This window comes from Catharus ustulatus, chromosome 8 (genome assembly GCF_009819885.2).
Source record: "Catharus ustulatus isolate bCatUst1 chromosome 8, bCatUst1.pri.v2, whole genome shotgun sequence".
NCBI classification, from domain to species: domain Eukaryota; kingdom Metazoa; phylum Chordata; class Aves; order Passeriformes; family Turdidae; genus Catharus; species Catharus ustulatus.
In genome coordinates, this window is record NC_046228.1 from 16394652 (window position 1) to 16415328 (window position 20677).

General features: G+C 38.4%; 1 protein-coding gene across 4 annotated transcripts in view; it reads right to left on the bottom strand.

Annotated features, from left to right (window-relative positions):
* Positions 1 to 20677, bottom strand: part of TBC1D12 (TBC1 domain family member 12) — a 42883-nt gene that overhangs the window by 12232 nt on the left and 9974 nt on the right. For 3 of the 4 annotated variants that reach the window (XM_033065829.2, XM_033065830.2, XM_033065827.2), the window contains exons 2-4: positions 12517 to 12640; positions 4910 to 4966; positions 401 to 516 (exon numbers count right to left, since the gene is read on the bottom strand). In XM_033065829.2, coding sequence (XP_032921720.1) covers positions 401 to 516; positions 4910 to 4966; positions 12517 to 12640 — 297 coding nt within the window. The remainder of the gene's footprint in view (positions 1 to 400; positions 517 to 4909; positions 4967 to 12516; positions 12641 to 20677) is intronic. The other variant, XM_033065828.2, reaches the window with a different exon arrangement.

Here is a 20677-nt window from a genome sequence, read left to right on the forward strand (position 1 = left end):
CTATTTCCTTGCTTTCAGCTGCACTTTTAGGTTTTACCTACCTAATATGTTTTGAAGTTTCCAAAACAAGGGACAGGAGGATAAGGGAGAAGGAAGTACACACTGAGAAAACAGTAAAGAAATCAGTCAAGAAAATTCCTGAAGACTTTGAGGATGCCCAGAGCATGGTCACAGGCAGCTGTGAGATACAGTAGATAACAGACTGGTGGCTCCATTACAGTGAGAAAGAATTCCTTATATAGACAGTGATAAACTTAAAGGCTCCTCTGGAAGTATTTGTTAGGCTATTATGTAGGACAGAATAATCCAATGATTCTTTCACATAAGACTTGTGAATTTTAACTCATCAGAAATGTACCTAAAATTCAGTCCTTCAGTTGCACAGCAGAACCATACTTACGCTGGTCGATCCTCCAGAATCAAAGCAGTAGTTGAGAGTGGTTCAAACTCAATATTTTTACGCCTTGCTGAGGGGGGTGGGGGTTTATACATTCTTCCTGTCCGTGCTTCATATTCCTAAACAACATTATTGATACAAATTAAATTTCAACTTCCAGCCTCACTCCAAATTAGTATGCATGATATTACTTAAAGCATAGAAAATTTTGTATTAAAAATTTTAACATTACTTAATAAAACAACAAGCAGCAAACAGCACAAGTTGAAATTGCTGATAGCAACAGTGCAGCTCTCCAGGACTGCTAAGCAAAGATGAATGAGAAAGCAGTGTCTTATATCAACCTTGATCTAGTCTAGTTCAATACTCCAACTAAGCATCCCTGATTGTAAAGAAATCTGCATAATCTACCCAGCCTAGCTAGAGCACAAGTATGTTTAAGCAATATGTGAAGTTGACAATAAAAAAACCCACCACTAAAAAAATAACTACAAAGACCATTAATCAAGAACATGTGTCTCTTTCCATTTCTTCCTCCTGATTCCAGCCTGCTTAAGACCCAGTATACCTCACATTCCTGAGGCCTTCAACAACACCATGACACCCACATTAACCAGAACCACCTACACTATACTCAGTGACAATACACCAGTATTTATCATTACAAGTCTGCTTCACAGAATTTCCTTCTGCTGAGGTTAAATCATGCAATCTACTTAACTGCCTTCAATATACACAGATTCTGAGGAAGAAAGAATTGTAATCCTTTTATCACAACAACTCAACAGGTTGCAGTACAGTTGTAATGCCATCCCTCCTATTCTTGGTAGAAGTTCTGATTTACTTCCATATTCTCCTTTGTAACAAGTCACCAAATCAAGTTCATTTAGTGGTCAGTGCTGAGGAAGCTCAGACATCAGCAGCCTTATCAATATCTCTACATATCTAACTTGTATGGAAGTTTTTTTAAAAAGGAACAAAAAGATTTTAAAAAGCATTGCAAGATGTACATCAGAAAAAAAGCTGTTCTTACCTTTTCAAATACAAGCAATACATGTCAACAACGCTAGTGCTTCCAGCTAGCACTTGTGCTAAGAACTGATACACTATTTCCAAGGCAACAGAGAAAGAAAAAAAAAAAATCAAAAATTCTTCAACAGAGATTTTCACAAAAGGTAGAACCCACCATCCACCTGTGTTTCTGAAAGTAAGTATACATCATGAACAGTTGAGTTTTGTAAAGAGATCACATGGGCAGAGAAGGAAAACTAAGTGTTACTAGAGAGTCAGAACAGAGACCAAAATAGCCTCAGGTTCAAACTGTCATGGCTGCACATTCCCCAAATTGAAATACATTACCAAGTATCAGAACATTCCAAAGGAAGAGGCATTTTCCTCAAGAAGCTTGTGCTCTAGGAAACTTATTTGAAGATTAGATTCCACAGTCATGAGATGTGTAGAGGACTTATGCAAATAAAGTATCCTTTTTTATTTTTCTGGAATTCTTTGTATGACTACATGTAAAGAATCCAATAGCCTTAACTGTGAATTTGAGGCAGAATCTAAAAAGTTTGAGCTGACATAAAATTTCACTTTGAAAGATGTGAGCTAATGCTCTCCCCTAACAAGGTAAAAATACTATTTAAAGTCAAATGCCTTGTCAAATGCTTAACATGCAGGACATGTATCAGAAGATAGAACAGTTGACAGCTAAAATTCAAGACTACGTAAAACCTGTATATGCAATAAAAAATTCTTTGGAAGGGTCATGTGTATGGTTTCACAAGCTTAGAGAAGGTTATTTTAAAAAATCTTTATTGCAACATATCAGGCATTTATTGAAAATTCTGGAACACCTCAGAATTCCAAAGTCAAGAAAAACAAATTTCAGCCTTAATAAAAAGCAAAACTAGTTATCTTCTTACTAAGTCTGGAACTGCATCTCGTTATCCACTGCTAATAATTAACCCAGTAAGAAGCTGAAAGCATGTTTTTCCTGAAAAACACCGTGACAATATACTTAAGAGAGCTTTGATATGTGGAGGGACTTGCATTTCTGGTATTTATTCCTGCAGAGATACAGATAAGCCTGTTAACCTACAGACAGGTAACTGGGCCTGGGAAAACACCTTTTGTTTATAAATTGCATTAATTTAAAGATAAAGATATCTTAAATCGTATCTTCAAACAAAACAACAAAAAACTTCACCCAAAACCCAAAAACTCAAAACCAAGAAACCTCACCCCCTACCACCACAGAAAAGAACACTAAAAAATATGCTCCAGTGTTGTAAATTTAAAAAAATAAAATTTATAAACCCACAGAGGACTTTATTGCTTGCACCTTTTTGTTATCTACATGAAAAACATGCAAGTCTGAAGTTTAATTCACCCTTCTGCTGTAGTACCACAAAGGATAGTCAGACCATTGAGAGTAATTTTCAATACCTCTAAAACAATACTGGACTGCTCTGTGTAACATATAAATAACTGCTCATAGCCTCTTCTTCCAATGCTCAATCCAACAACCTTACAGAAAGGAAAACCAGCTGCATTGCAGCATTCCAAAAGCATTAGCAGACCTGAAGCAGGGTTTGCTTCTGAGAATAAAGTATTCAGCTAAGTGTGAACACAGGGATTCAATGTTAGTTACAAACTTGCTTCCGCAGAGCTCAAACAACTATACAGCTGTAAAGGAATAAATACCAACCATAAAATTGAACATGTATCTGGAATTAAGTCTGATCTATTTATGATCCAACAACAAAAGCTGAACTCCTGGGAATGAGTGATAAAAGCCTTTGGTTACAAGGAGTATAGAAGTTCTCACAGTACCAATTATACAGACAAAACACCACACATCCAATTATGCTGAAGGAGTAAGGCACCTGATGTGCAGAGACTTTATGCAACACTGAATAAACTTCCCCTATCTTAAGGACTGCCTCTATTATAAAATGTCAAGGCATACTAATACTCCAACTAAACATCCTGTGCATGACAGTTTCTTCTAAGACGCTTTCTCCTCTCTAATGCTAAGTCTGATACTAAAACAGATTTTATTCCATCAGCTGTGACTTCTGCTGAGGAAACAGAACGGGGATTGCCATATATTGTGCAAATGGTTTTAAACCTCTCTCCCTTCTACACCCATGTGACTGGAGGAGATGGGTCTATGAAATACCTATATGATTATTTTCATGATATTGCACAGTTAACTAGATATATCATCAAAAAGATTATATGCCTTCATGTAAATCAGGGTTTATCATCCAAGAATAGAAGAATTAATAGAATCACCTAGAAGTGCATCCATGTAAGAAAAATTTCTGCTAATGAATAATCCGACATCAGCATGCATGTTGCCTCTCGGTTAAATGTTTAAATTGCTGAGCTAGCACTGGCTACAAGGTGATTATAAACAAATAAGTGTTTATAGCAAGAATAGATGTCACTGAAAAATTCTGAGAGTAATAAACTAGACATTTTCCCAAAAATAAGAATTCCAGATGCTGTCAGGACAGGCAGAACAGTACATTCTTGCCTAATCTGCAGGTGAAATTGGAAGAAGATATGTATTGATGGAAAAAAAAATACTAATCTTCACACAGTACAAAAGGACAACCAAACAGACACCTAAGAGTTTCTAGGTCAATCTCCCAAAGTTAATGCCATCCACCTTCAATTCTTTGTTTGCTGTATTTTTTCCTCAAATGAATATTTAATAAGGTGCATCAAGTTTCATCTTCTTTTGTTTACGAGAAGCCACCAGCCCTGGGCCCTATAAAGACATGCTGAGAGTGGCCAGGCCATGTAATATGAACCACAGGCAGCAGAATCAACCAGCAGTTACGACTGCTCTGTTTCACAGTTCCACAGAACTAAAAAAGCCAATCTGTGCTATTCATGTTTAACACAGAGTGCAGAATTAAATAAAAAGTTTACGAACTAATGGCCATGCTCCATTTCCGAAGGATCCCAGTCACAGCAAATAGATAATGTAAAACATAATAAAAGTTTCAATAGTTACGCTTTTCTACTTTTCCAATTTCACATTGGAAATAGAGATTAAAAGCATCAGGAGTTCTGAAGTGTCACTATTAATAGCTTGTGTGGCTCAGTGACAAAGATTCTAGTATATCAATTTTTAAATTCAATAAGGTGTTCAGAAATATTACAAATTAAGCCTTTCAACAACTTTTACCATTAAGCAATGAAGCACAGCAAACATAGAAATTAAAATTACTGTCAAGCTCTATGATTACCTATTTCTTGTTTTTCAAGGACATGCAATATAAACAATAAACAATACTCTGTCACTCCAAGCTGTTAGTGAGATTCACATGTGAAACTTGTTTATTTTACTAATGGTTTTTAATGAGTTGATGGTTAGTGCCATAAAATATTCATGCTACTGTGAAAATGTGATGTTTGTACCATTTTAATGAGTGCTACACAGTCCCATGCATGGCATCAAAAACAACTAAAAAAAGTATATATTAAATTTCATACCCCTGTGTTTAATAGACTGAGAGCAGATATTGACGCAAGACTGCCAGAACTGTCATCCTAATAAGAAAAACAGAAGCAGAGCCTTAGTGAATAAACGAAGGAAAAGATCATTACAAAATAGCAACATGCATGTCAGAATTTAAATTCACATGTAGAGTACTTATCTTGTATGTTTAAGAAACATGGATGAGTCTTCCTCTCCTTTTCCAGCCCTCAAAACAGACACATATACAAAGAATTCCCACTTGTGTAAGAGCTACACAGGCATCACCTGGATTGTTTTTCTGGTTTAACTGATGTTTTGTATTTCCAATAATCAGCCCCCTTGCCCAAAAGGAGATTTTTTTCCCACAGTGCTTCTCAGGTACATGACAAAGGCAGTCCCTGATACACCCTGTGTCTCCCTAGTACACACCACTCACAGACATTAGACTGACTCAACTACAGCCTTGGAGGGTATATGCTGTTAGAAAGGAAAACATTGTCCTCTGCCATCTTATCATTGGTATTTCTGCACTGAAAGCTCAAAAGTGGGCTATATCTCAGCCTTGCTGGTAAGAAAAGAGATGTATTTGTAATGCTTTGAGCAACAGTTACTTCCATTTTAAATAAGATTCTAAGCACCACTCAGCAGCCAAGGCAACCAGCTGTAAAAGCAAGCCCAGTGACAGGAGACCCTGTACAACCACAGCTCTGCACACTTCCAAACAAAAGTTAAAGGTGGTTTTATAATGGAAAGACAAGCCAAGTTAAAAGATGGGGTGTAGGGGAGATGACAAAGCTCACTGCTTTTATGCCTTGAGTTGCAGTGCCTGGAAGAAGAAAAACAAGGTTTTTATCATGAATTCAACAGAACATATCTGCAGTGTTCAGAATAATAGAAACCATTTAAAAGGTTTTCTTCTCCCTTGCCATACTATTTTTCCTTTTCAGTTCTGAAGTACCGTGTCAGCCTTGGAAGTATAAGATTTATATTAAAACAAGCCAACAAAAAAAACTCCACAATTTCACACTTTAAATAAATGTCCACGAAAGCCAGCAGATTGACCACCTGAACCTATCCTTTTGGAATTTGATACAGCCTGCCTAGATGATGATTTTGCTTTCTCAGCACCTCAAGCTCAGCAGCACATCTCCTTAACCTGCAAATGCTCAGCTCTTTGAGAGAACAAAAAAATCCTACGTATCATACTTGGCTAAAGAAGTTCAAAGGCCCGACAGAAGAAGGATCCCACAAAGAGAATCCAGAAGACCAAAAAATAAAATATCATGTCCCACCAAATCAAAGTAAAATAAGTTCTATTATTTTTATTACCTCAATTTATATTATTTGTTTCCTCCAAATCCAGCAACTTTCAGGCACAGAAATGAAAATAAATACCCATGTATGCCTAAGCTTTCTTTTTCAAGTCTTAGGAACAATTGCTTCAATACTCTTTGTCATTATCCTTAAAGACTTCGTTTTTTAAAAAAAACAGCAATCAGAAGAATTCACATCAGCAGATTCAATACTTCCATGTTATTCTCAAAACACTGATCCCTTTCCCCCCGAAGATGCATTTGTGCCACCAACATAGCACTGACATCGTAAGAAGTTCTCCTTAACAAATTTTGCCTGTCAAAGAAACTTGGGATGTCCCGAAAGTAGGAGCTGAACTATTTTATGGTCCTTATGCAAAACAAAAGAAAGCATCTGTCATTCTGACGTCCTACCAGTTTCACTATCATTTTACTGACAAGATAATCATTGAAGAAATCTCAAAGACCAGGAAATGTCCATACTTTACCTCTAGAATAGATATTTTACTGACTACACATGTGATAATTGAATGACATGAGACATTTCTTGAGAATCTGAACTGCTACAGCATCTACAAAGAAAACCATCCCAGCCTTCTCATTGCTTCTGGTAGGGCAAACTGTTATTCAGCTGTTACAGGTTCCTTGCAAGACCAATAGCCCCATTTATTATCTGTCCTTGTTTCAAGGCAGTTTGTTACCAACGTATTTCTGCCCTCTATCTGGCAAACAGGCAGAAGTCTTGCCTTTCTTTATTCTCCAGTAGTAGTGCAAGGTGAGCCAACATGACCTCTAAATAACAATCTGCTTAAGAACCATTCCTGTAAAAAAAGCATTCAACAACTGCTCTGAGATAGTCCTTGAGCTTGTTTACAAACACACATACACATTTTATAAGTATTAGGAGCTTGTGCACTTTTAAACTCTAACAACCAAGATTAGAGGGAAGAGTTAATATTGCAAGCCAAAAGGTATGAGTCATATGAAAACTGATTCAAAACACATCTGTTCCTCTGAAGAGGAGTCTCTGAAAACCCTTGTCCCTGGGAGACCACGGGAATTTGGCCGAATCAATGACTGCAATTTCTCTATTAGATCTCAGACTGGAGATAACAACATTGGAAAAATATGCAAGTTAAGATAATTAAGTTTTTTAGCCCTCAAATATTTCTTTTTTGAAAAGATTTCAAAGCCATCTCAATGTATTTTCAGAGGTTAGATGTACAACAGCGACCCAGTCAAAGCTAGTCTTTAATGGACTAAGATGAAAACCTTCCATTTTGTACTCAAGATGACAGCTATTGGAAAAGATGGTTTCACTTCTGAATAAACAGTCATTTCTGAAATCACTGCAAGTTTTTAATGGTGTGGCAGATTTAAGTAAAAAAGAAGCTTTTTTTCCCCACTTCATTTAAGGCTGCCACTGAGAAGCATTATTAAAAGTGCTGATAAAGTAAATTTGGTGTATATTTTGCTTGGGGGTTTTTTTGTTTGTTTTGTGGGGTTTTTTTGCAATGTGTAATTGCATATTTTGAGTTTAATTCAGGCATATTAGGAAAAAACCCACCATACTGCTTTAAACACATTAATAAAAAGAATGCAAGTCTGCTTTAATAAAATAATCTAAACTTAATGACTAGATATTCAGAAAAAAATTTTATTGTAGATTAAAGGCTCTTTTCTTTAACCATAAGCACAAGAACTGAAATTGAGTTTTCATTTTTAAACAGAACTTGGACTTTAGTCAATACATTCCAAAATGTTATATATCAGCCCACAAGTCTGTTTCTGCTTCAAATGCTTCTGCATTAAAGTATTTCAGCAGTCTAATTTAAAGCAGATTTCTGTACAGACTGAAAAGAATTTACTTACTAAACTGATCATTAATGACAACATGCTTCTTATACTAGCTAGTTTTATTAGCTACAGTTCATGAAAAAAGACACACTTCCGTAAACCATCAAATGCATTTGACATTTGCAGTCCTGGGGAGTTGTTTTCCCTTTTCAAAAAACAGTGAAGGAAAGAAGCCCAGAGGAAGGAGATGTCCAGCAAAAGAGTTGGCCTCAATCACATCCTGCTTGGGCAGCTCTAAATCCAAGGAGAGATGAGCGTGCCAGCAGCTGCGAGCAGGGAGATGCAGCTGCCAAGAACTTTCAACCTCTGACCCAGTCTGAGCGAGCGCATCTCGCCCAAGGCGGCGCAGCTGCAGGGACTGCGCAGGCAAACCCCGCAGGCTGCTGTGCCACAAACACATTCATCATCTTCTGCACGGGCTAAGAGGCTTGCAAAGAAATTATTTACAGTAATATTCACTAGGCAGTCTCTGAAGGCACAGCTGGCTGGCATCGTCAGCTAAAAAAGTGTCTGAAACAGTATCCCAAATTAAGTCTCCAGATTTTCTTGGGAGGTTATTCAAGATATTACAAGTGCTACCTGACTTCTCTGGTGAGGCACATATAGCAGTGCCTAGTTGACAGACAGTGACTGGGAGCCACAAGCATTCATTTAAATGTAATGAGAAATTTACTACATCATCCTTACCATAACAAAAAGAACAAAGGAGGCTTCCTTCAGCCAGGATCCAAAAGGGGCACGTACGCCCTACCAATCTTTTGGCTATAAATCTAAAATGATGCGATTTTTCTCAGTTTTACTAACAGGAAAGTACTTCATGCTTCATGATGCTGCCATAAAACTTTGATGTAAGTATTTTCCTTATCCTAAAGACTTCCTCCTCCTATTAATTGCAAAGTTTTTCCTGTTGTGAGTTAATTTTTCTTGCAACAGGGCTTCTTAAGATCTCATCTTTTACATGCAGGATGCTGACTCATTACAGAGTTTCCTTAATCAAAGTTTTATTTGCACCCTCCCAAAGCTGGGCATCAGTAAAGGAAAAGGACCGTGTCCAACCATGAAAAATAATGTTCAGGAATGGCAAGATTTGTGGCTAATAATAAACTACCATAAACTCTCTCACAGGTAGATCTCCTCTCTTCTTGTAGTCTTACACCTAAGATCCATTTTACAGAAGCTGACTGACAAGAAGTAACCATGGTTCTGACCACAAAGAGCTAAAACATTAGGGAAAAGCGTGGGATTTCTGTTTCAATCATATTTGATCCCTCCAATCCAATTTAGAAAGTCAAAGTGCAAGTTTGGAGAGACATTCCATGTAGGTCATGAAGTAACCTCACAGGTTCACAGAATTGCATGTAAACAAAACACATTAAGTTTTAATCATATTTCTGTCAACTTCTTGAAGGCCTTATATTCTTTTCACTCACATTTCCTGCCTAGTGAAGAACTAGTCCAGAGACTACAGCCAGCCATTTGAAGATGCTACTCCTCACTGATCTTCAATAACCAAGTGTGCCTGTATTCATTCTAACCCATCACCAGCCTAGCAAATTCAAACATTTTTCAAGTAAAGAAACCATCAGCTTTTCTTCAAAGGCATATGCACAAGAAGTTATATAGCAAATTTTAAACACACATGCAAGACATTTGACATATTCTAATTATGGAGACATTAGAGTCATTTCTCAATTTAAGATCAAATTTCCTTAGGTATGTAGCTCTAACTGTGCAGAGCATACTGTCAAGCTGGTTCCCTCTATGATAACTGTATCTCTTAGCTCATGAGGCTTTATCTAAAGACCATGGGTGCTTTAGAAATAGAAAGCTAAAACTATTAGCTGTTACTGATACTTTACTCAAGATTATGTAAATCCAACAGTGATTCTAATCTGGAAAACATTATAGCACAAACCACATGACTATGAGAAACTCAATCATGGTTAAAGACAATATATTGTTGTAATACATTTGTTTTTCTGAGACTTTGGAGGAGTTTAAAAATGGGAACAATACAGTTTGAAACAGAATCATTGAGGGACAACAGAATAAGAAAGTAGGATTGTTTCTTCAGATCATCATCTTTAACAGGTTGCCCAGGAAAGCTGCGGATGCCCCATCCCTGAAAGTGTTAAAAGTCAGGTTGGAAAGGGCTTTGAGCAACCTGGTCTATTGGAAGGTGTCTGCCCACAGCAGGGAGAGTAGGACTCCCATCCAACCCAAACCATTCTATTATAGCTGTCTCCAGAACAAATATCTTCATTACTAGAAAACAGTAAGCAGATGACAGGTCACATTGTGCAGGTTCTCCATTTCCCAGGATGGAAGGGACATCTGGATTTTAAAATACTATTTCCACAGCACAAGGCCAACAGCATTCCCCTTGCAAGCAAACCAAGAACACTTGCCTTCTCCCACTCAAAGAGGAAAACCACTTAAGAAAATTGTATTTGAAAATGTAGAAATAACATTCTGTTTACCTCACAGTACAAACCATAAAATAATTTGGGTTGGAAGGGACCTTTAAAGGTCATGTCATTACAACCCACAAGACTGCACTTTCTGTAATCTCATAATTTTCTTGCAACATTTTATTGTGTCACAAGTCCTACTGCATTAAAGTTATTCAAAACGATCCTCTAATTTTTCACTCTGGTTGCTCCCAAAAGGTCCTCTTTGCCACAAAGTTCTTTCTAGGAGAAAACTGAACACTGCTTCATTTACAGCCATTTGCACCTGCCAAACACATCAACTTATGTGGAATTTAAGAAAGGAGACAGAGCAAGCAGACCTCGAGAGATTCAAGTTACTGTTTTAACAAACACAGGGGACACTTATATTTCTTATGAGAACAAATCTTCCAGCTTCAGGTTTACATGCTAACATTACGTTAATGGTATGTTACGCATTGCTCACTTTTGAAGACTGACATTTTAGTATTACAGTAAATTCACGAATACAAGCCGCACTGAGTATAAGCCGCATCTCTGGGTGTTGGCAAACATTTCGGTTTTTGTCCATAGATAAGCCGCACCCGAATATAAGCCGCTTTGTCGTTCGCAGCGAGGACCCGCGTGCAATTAGTAACAGAACCGCGGGAGGGCGGGGTTTACTGGCTGAGCTAAGGCTGTGCAGGCTCGGCCCGCTAGGGGCCGCTGACGGGGCCAGGTGGCCCAGCCCGGTGCTGCCGTTTGGGGCCGGCCGCCGCTGCCACTGGGCTCGGTCACCCCGGGTCGGCGCTGCCCTGCGGTGGCAGGCAGGGACGGAGCTTCCCCTGCTCCTACGGCAGCGGGCGGGGACGGAGCTTTCCCGCGCCTGTGGCGCCGGCGGCGGGCAGGGACGGAGTTTCCCCGCTCCTGCCGCGGCGGCGGCGGGCGGGGACAAAGCACCCCGTCGGCTCCCCGAGCCGCGGCAATGGCTGCGCGGGGCTCCTGTCGGCTCCCCGGGCCACAGCAATGGCAGCGCGGGGCTCCCGCCGGCTCCCCGAGACGCGGCAATGGCGGCGCCCCCCCCCCCCCCCCCCCGCCGTTGGCTCCCCGGGCCGCAGCAATGGCGGCGCGGGCTTCCCCCCCCCTCCCCGAGCCGCGGCAATGGCGGCGCCGGGCCCCCCTCGTCTCTCCCCTGGGCTGTGGCAGAGGAGGAAAGAGAGCTCTCCCGCCTCTCTCCCCGCCCCCCGTGCTGCCTACAGGGAGCCAGGCTCCACCCGCAGTGCAACAGAGTAGCGATTTGTAACAATCGCAAAATGCCGACTTTGCAGCTGCTCGGCTCAGCACTCTGGCAGGCACTTCTGAGGTTGTATTAGCCGATCCTGATTATTAGCCGCATTTCCGGTTTAGGAGCAAAATCTTAGTCAAATTGGTGCGGCTTGTATTTGTGAAATTACTGTATTTTATCAAAGATTCCACAGGAACAATTACATTGAAGTGCAACTTTGTGACAGAGGAAGGAAATCAGAGATATCTTTATGAGGACTTCCAGTGGTTCAAAACGAAGGTTAATTTCCAGTATTATTTTGCAACAAAGTACCTTGAGTGAGATTAAAACTTTATTTAAAGAAAATGACGTTTTCAGAATTCTAAGCAATTTGTCACAAGTTACCTACACAGGAAGTCTTCCAGGCAAGGATGACAATGAAAAAATGAGTCAGATTGAAGCATACCATGTTAAATAAGACAAAATTTTAAGGCAAATTAATGCAAGTTCTGTCTTGACAAAAACAGCTTAAATGCTTTTTGAACATATACCACCATTTGTAAGTATTTTTTATAAGTACTGAGATGTACTGAAAACTCAAATTCCTTAGTAACTACTGTTACTTAAAGCCCCAAAAGAGTGTTCTCAGAGCACTCTGTGGTCATATAACACCATTGTGGATATAACAGCAGAGAAATGTAGTAACTGTGTGTTATTTTTACAATTTTCCTACCTAGAGTTGTGTGATGTTTACTCACCTGCTGAATAATTTTGGAATCTTTTGGAAGATTTTCCCTGGGTGGGACTTTTCCAAACAACTTCCAACCAGGAGCGCTTTGGACAGCAGGTTTGAGTTCCTTTGTCCTTTTAGTGAAAAAGTTTCTGAAAAGAGAGGAAGGGGGTTTTTTTGTTTATTATAAGCATACAAACAAAATATAATGTGCCTACTTACATTTCTTGAATCTCTCTACCAGTTTACCACTTGGGTGAACAGTAGAGATTTACTGCTCAGTAAATGCATAGTGCACTCTACTTTCAAATAATTAATTTGAAGTGGAGCATCTTTCATTGCAGGTGCTTTGATGCTAATATTTGTACTTAACACTCAACTTTACCTCTAAACCACTTTATGCAATATCAGAGCTTTTTTTAGTAATAGCAGGCACTTTCTTAAATATAAACAGCAGCAGACTCAAATCTTTGGGGTTTGCTTTAAGTGTTTCTTCCTGACTTATTTGGAGACTGAAACAAAAACAGCTTTAAAACACTCTATAACTTAAAAGATTTTTTTTTTAAATGGTGAATTATTACTTCTACCTATCTTCACATCACCAAGTTTCATAGCATGGACTAGAAAACCAGGAGACAATCACATAGCTACAGTTTAGCAGATAACCTTTACCAGTGCCTAAAGCAATTACATCAAAGAAGCAGATGACTGAATTGCTCTTACTTCCTAGAAAGCCAACCATCACAAGACCATATTAGTGACCACTTGTCAGATACTCAGCTATACTATCTGACTCCAACCCCAAGCTCCCACAGAGCATGAAATGTACAAGCGCTTTAAAACTGAAAGAAGTGTATTTATTCTGAATACTGGAAAGTTACTTTCCAGAAACTCATAACACAAAGGGATTAAAAGCTCAGTAGCCTGTAAGGTGATTTCTCAGGGAGCTTACCAGCTGACCTCAGAGAACAGAACAGGGGAGAGTGCTTTTGGTACACTGTTTTTGTACAGCGTTAACTAGCTAACTTCACACTCTTCTGTAAAGAGATCCCCAGATTGATTCTTCATTTAAAGTATCTGCTGTATTTCAAAATACAATTCCTTTTCAAATTGGAAGCAGTTACACTCGTGAGCAGCAAACAGTCTCTTAGCTTTGCCCAGATAAAAGGAGCATGCTTCAACAACCACAGTCTGTCAGAAAAGTGCTCAGGGCTCTTAAATTCCAGTACTGCCAGGGTTTCTGGCCAGGTAGCGTGGTTTTACAATTAGGAACTGTTAGTGTTTGTAAGACATTGTATGTTCTTCAAATACAAACTGTCTTTTTAGTTTCCAGAATGTTTTTTTGTTATTTGGGAAACAAGCAAATGCCTGTCAAAAATCCCTCCAGTGCAAGTTTGCATGAATGAACTCTACAGACTGTGAACTTGTGTGTAGTTGAGGATCTAGCCACCAGCAAACAGCAAGCTGGAGAGATGGAAAAGTAGGTGCTGATAGAGTATGGAAGCCTCCCAAAAACTGATAAGCTCAAGACTGGTGGTTCTGTAGAATCCAGGAAAAAAAATCAAGAAACTCAGAACACCAACTCTCTTCACTCCATTTGAGGCCACTGCCACACACTACCATCATCAACAGCTTGTCAAAAAAGTTTTTAAAAGACTGCATTCAAGAAAACAGCAGTTGCTATAGGCAGGCAGGGAGTACAGGATCACACACGATGAAAGAGAACACCATGAGAGATTTTTTGGAATGTCCAGATAGAATCTGTTGGTGCCCCAGTACACTGTGCCACTTCTGTGGAGGTTTCCCAGATGTTGTTCCAAGCCAATTACTGGGAAAGCACATTTGGGAATAACATTGCATGGTTTGAATCATTGTTTGCCATTAATGCAATCGAGTTGTTGCTATTAATAATAGTTTAATTAATACAAATTGTTCTAGTAAGCACTGGTTGTGATTCACACATCCCCCAACTCTGTTCCCATCAGAGAAATTTGTAATATCTTAGTCCATCCCTGTGGAAGCAAAGTAAGAACTCAGAAGCTCCAGGACAGTGGTTTCTGATATATAGTCTAAAAAGGAGGAACAATGAAAAAGACTAGTCATGGTACTCATGTCTTCAAAAAATACCATCCTCAATCCCAAGACTGCAGCACACCATTAGTGAAATGAAGAGATACACTCAGTAAGACCAAAAAAAAAGTGTGCTTACATGGATAACAAGGGCTCATTTCATAAGGACACTTTCCACAGTGCTTTACATTGTCTTCAGGAGGGAAAGAGGAGCATTCAAAGAATCAATAAAATAGAAGTTTTCTAAAGACAACATGTCACTCTGCACTACCCCCCAGCCTTGCCCTTAAATCAATAACAGCTGTATCTGAACTTGATTAAAGAAGACTTTTTCTCCCAAAAGCAGTTTTGCAGGAAGGTACATTCTGGAGTACCTTTCTTGAATTCATGGTAGCAATAAGCATCCAGTCTCTGTACATACTATGGAGCACCACCAGGATTACTTAGCAGTTGAACTCCACTGCTTCTAGCATACATAGAAACTGAAAGATGCATTTAACATTAATGGCAATCTACCACTGTATCAAAGCTGGTTCATTATTAACTAATAAACTGATAGATTTTTAAAAGAAGAAAATGTGTAGCATACAGAAGTTTTTAATATTTCTATACAAAATATTTAGGCATACTCATGGTTTTCACAAGATTTAATTTTTCATTTTTCTAAACAAATAAAGTATTAAAACAAACCTTCCAGAATGTAGTCTGGAAGGAAAGAAGTTTTACTGAGCACATATTCAATGAAGTCCGTTTCTTGCGAAGGCAAAAAGCTGGTAAAACTTTGAATCATGGCAGAATAAACTTCACATAGGAATTAATGAGAGATTGCAAATAAGTTTGTTGAAGATGGAAGGACACTTTTTAATACATTGTTTTGGCAGCTAACAGTATCACATCTGATGTGTTCTTGACAGCAGTACAGCCTTACAAAAGCCTTGTTAAGGAACAGCATCTGTGAATGCTTACAAGTTGCATTCACTGAACTGCAGGAAGTGTACTAGATTTGATGTATTTGTTGCTGCTTAGAATATTCATGAGTCTCACTGGTCCTGGGAAGAGTCAATTATTGAAATGGCTGAAAAGTCAATAGCATTTTGGTACAGAATCTCAAAATCCATTTGAAAACCTCAAAATTCCTTAAAAAGCCTACACTTTAGAACTGAACAATTCTTTTTGTTGCAAGGACCCATGGGATAGAAGTATAAAATTAGTTCATTGATTTAAGCTCTGGTTTACAAAAGCCTGGGGGAAAGCTGCAAGGCTTGTTTTCCCCCTGCTTCTTTTATATAACACATATTAACACTCTCAAATGACACTCCAAAATGCTTCAGTAGGTGCCTTGAACAGCTCGAAAGCCAAATGAAGTGCCACAGAATGAGAAGTTATTGGCACAGACCAAGACATCTATTGCTAACTTGGTTTGGATTATTTTAAACAAAAACCTGTGATCACACAACTATAACAGCTGTAATGACAGCTATGACTGGTGGTTTTCCCCTTATTTTTAAGTGTTGTTTCAACTACTCCTGCCCATGCAAGTTTCACCATACTGGTAGTACAGCAATTCAAAAACGTTAACCATTCCTACAGGTGACATTAACACTACTAATGAATTGTTCCCACACTACCTTTTGCTTTTAAAATCACTTTTTGTTGCTATTTAAGATTAATTAGTGTAGTCTAAGTGCAATTAGAATTAAGTCTCAGAATGAGATAGGTGAAACTTAATATTTCAGTAAGTTTTTAAAATTACTTTGGAATTTTAGATTCCCCTCCCCTCCAAAAAAAATCTCAACACAAAAAACTTCATTCCAATTTCCAAGCTAGTTATAGGTCAGTCCAAAACGATGACAGATTTCCAAGATTTAGAGGACGTTACTGGAAAATATGAGACAATTACTTCAGCCTTGATCTTAAATTTTTTCCAAAACCACATTTGCACAACACCCACCCAAAGAAAGCTGAAGTGCTTTGAACAGCAGCAACCATGAACATCAGCAGGTAGGAAAAGCTCCAGGGCAGACACCTCCAGCACTCTGCCTCTAGGCATAACAGAGTCACTTCTCCACAAGAGTAAGAGTCCGACAAGATTCTTTTGTTTGACCAAAGACGTCAAACTGATCTAGTTTCAAGTTACACATCATTTTGGTACAGTTCTTTCAAAGGTAACATATACGTATCTTCCCTTTGTACAACTCCACTGCATGCCACATACTATCAGTATTCCACTGCTTTGTGCATCCCAGTAACAACCTCAAGCACCTTTCCTTCCCAAACATTCCCTATCACTAGACAGGCTCAAGCTTCACCTCTTCTGATGCTTTTAGCAATCTATAGGCAGATTTCAGGTGTAGATGAGAGATCAGATGTTACACCTGAGCCTTTTAGGATGAATATCAGTATAAAGCATACTAAAAATGAGACTACTTTTCTCTAATTTATTCATCTTGCACTACAGAAAAATGGCAAGATTCAAGTGGTCTCAGAGGAGAGCATAAACCATGTGATCATCATTACTATGCATGAGGCAAGTATGCTTCCTTACAGTTCACTTTAATATGCAAATAAATTTGAAATACTGCATTGTGTTGGACAAAAAAACAACACAAACAAAAACCCAGAAAATATCCAAACAAACAAACAGGGCGGGGAGGGTGGGGGTGGCGGGGAACAAAAACCAAACCACTAAACTGTGGGCATCCTCAGCAAACACACAATGTGGCACCATAGAAACATTTTCTTTCCAAATAAAATATTCAGAATTTAGGATTATTTTACAATTAAATTAATGCTGTGTTTATATCTCAATGCTAAAAGGTAAACTACTATTCTGATTTCTCATCCTTACAAGATAACTTCAACCTTACTCAAAGTGTTTACTCATTAATTTACAAACAAAATAGCTCCAAAAACAGACCTCAAGTTATACTAGCATAGTAAAAGTTACTTTTTTACATAAAAAAACTGTCAAAATATTTTTCTGACTTTTACTTTACATACAACAACTTGGTTTGCTGTCATTTTCCATCATCAATCATTTCTTCTCATTGCATCCATCTTTCAAGAGCTTTGATAACAGGAAGTTGTTATGCTGAGAAAACAAGATTTGAAAGCCACAAGAACTGACAGAGGAAGTGAGGGCTGATTAGATTTTCCTTTTGGTTAAGGATCTAGTACCTGTTAGTAAACACTGCATAAGACAACTGCATCGTTTTAAATCCAGGGAAGCAAAGCACAAACAGGAAGGAATCAGCATCCCATCACAAACATCTTCACTCTATCATATATAGCTTTTCCTCACAGACTCACAAAGGCTTAGAAGGGAAATGCAGCATGGAAGTAATGCTACAAATGAGCACCAAGTTGGACAAAAAACCCAATACGTTTTCTCTGTGTCTCTAAAAGAGTTATAAAAATGCAGTTAAGAGCCCTGAAGTTAAATTTCTCTGCAATAACATTAAAAATCTACTGCTTCCAATAAAACCTCAGAACATGTAAAAGGAATGCAGTAACAATTCATTAAAAACACCATTTGTATTACAAAACAACTGACTTTGCATCTCCACAAAGAATAGAGTTCTGTTTGCACATGCAATCTGCTTTTGCTCCACCTCATGCTAATTTTTAATAAGTTTCATAGGCATACAAAATAGGTGTATGTTTGAAACTTGTTGAAATTTGAATGAGCTGAAAGACAAGCTGATAAGGAAATTACTTATTTACTCAACAATCTTTATCCAGAAAGTTGTATCAGTAGGGAGAGGCATGTTCCAGGAATTGCTAGAGATACGTTTTTACAGACAGAAAACACTAAAATGAGTAGTTTTTACTTAAAACCATACTTTTAGAACAAATTCTGAAGACATCTACAAGTCTGCAATCCCATATTCTGTTATGACTATAGCCAAATACATAACAAAACCTATTATATTCATATTGGCATCCCTTTACCAGGCATAAAACACAAAAGCTGCTTAAGAACACAGCAGAATTCTCCAGACTCAAGTCTTGGCCATTCTGTTAAGGTCTCATCTGCAATAATTTGAAAATAACAACAGACAAAAAACCATTGCTTTATTACACACAATTAGCCCCTCTGCTTTAAACAAGACTTCTCAATAATTTATATGCAGAAACAAAGGTAACTCAACTCTAAGCATAAATAATGAATCATTGAAAGGAAATAAAACCTTTTTGGTTAGCCACCTACAAAGCCTGCAGAGCAACAGGCATTCTACATTTTTAATTTCAATGGCTTCAAGTGTCAGCCCATTTTGATCCAACACATTTATGATTGTTCTCAGCACAAGCTTCAATGTTCTGCCCTATATTGGATGAGATGTGACCCAAGCAATTTTACAGTTTACATTTTCCACTATTTTGCTACAAGAAGTAGATAGATATAAGCTTCTCTTTTATTACCCCAACCACAGATTTGTAACAGGAGGTTTTCAGTTTCAGCACCTTCTAGATATAAAGATCTCCTCTTTCTCTCTGCACCAAGACAACCCAAAGAATATCCCAAACTACCCTCTCCAAAGGAGCTTCAATGTTTGTAATACTCTAAACCTGCAGTCTTAAGTGCCATACAAACAAGCTTTTGGCCTCTCTCCCCTCCCAACTCCTCTGCAAAAAAGAAAAAAAAATTAAATAAGAAAACAAAAATCCTACCCAGAAAAACAACCATCTTCAGCAATACCAAGTTTGTAGTTTTTTTTATTAAATACGACATCTCCATTTATATTAGTGGTCAACTAAAGCCTTGGCTACAATTAGGTACATCTGAAATTTAATCAACTGTCACAGACTAGCTGCTAAGGATTGAGAGGTTGAGGAAGAGGCTTCTGGTGCCTTGGAGAAGAAGACAGAAAGATTGACAGAACTATCATGGAACTGCACTGATGAGACGAAATTAGATCAACTCTCTTATCAAGCTCCTAGTGGATACCAGTCCCAAAGTGGCTTTACAAACTCTGTGGCAGAACAGTTTTACCACAGGTACACAAACACTTGAGAAGTTTTAAAAGTTGGAAGTGTTCAGCAGTATTACAGAACACTTAGTACAGAACACTCACGTATTTACACTGCATTACAGTCCTAACAGAGTCGTTGCCCAGGTTAGCTTTACAAGCAGTTCAAGCATTCAAAAACATACATAAACAAGCAGATACATAAGCAAGGTAACTGACAGGGTTACATTTCAGAATGGTTTAATACAAATAAAGGAAGAGAATCAGCCTTTACTTTTCAGAGTGAAGTAGCAAAACAGAGCTTTATGCCAGAACTGCTATATCATCTTCATATTTGGTAAGGCAGTTATAAAGCTATTTTGACACTACACCAAACACTATGGTCAATCTTCTCTAATAATGATCAAGTGTCACTTATCCACAGTATTTAAAACAAAGTCTTAGATCACAGCTGTGAGAGGTGGAGAATTTTTACCAGCTGACCACAGATATTCTGTGTATCTGTATTTTCTGGCATTTTTTGTATGGCCAGTGATATCTACTTCAGCCAAGTCACAGCTAGTTAATGAGCAACATACTCCAAGCAAAACAGAGCTAGAGGAACAAGACCCCTTCCTCCCACAAACCTACATAATGGGGAAACCCCTTTCTCCTCCTTGCACATGTCCTACAATCCCTCCTGCTGCATCAATTCCAAGACTCTCTATACCTTCCAAGTCAATCCAACTCACTAGTCCCACAGAAAACCATCAACATTTTTTCACTCTCCAGCTTAATGAGCTACAGCAGCTCACAGAGGATCATAGAAATACCAGAAGCCAGGATGAAACAGCTCCTTTGTTTCCTGACAATAGCAAATTCTTCAATCAGCTCACCAAGATATCTCACAAAGCACAACTTAATTAAACAAACCACCTGAAATTGTTCTAGAAGTGACTCACTTTTAGTTAAGGCAAAAAACTCACCAGCTTTATCAGGCCTGTCACTACATCTACAGTTCAAGTGTTTCTATACATTGTATGCTTTCAAGACAAAGGTGATAAAGATTTCCAGCCTTTGACATGGCCTACAAGTCTGTGAACTCTAAGTTCAAACACAGGGCAGAGTTTTATTTTGACGACTCTCCCAGGGGTGATTGCAACTCTGACC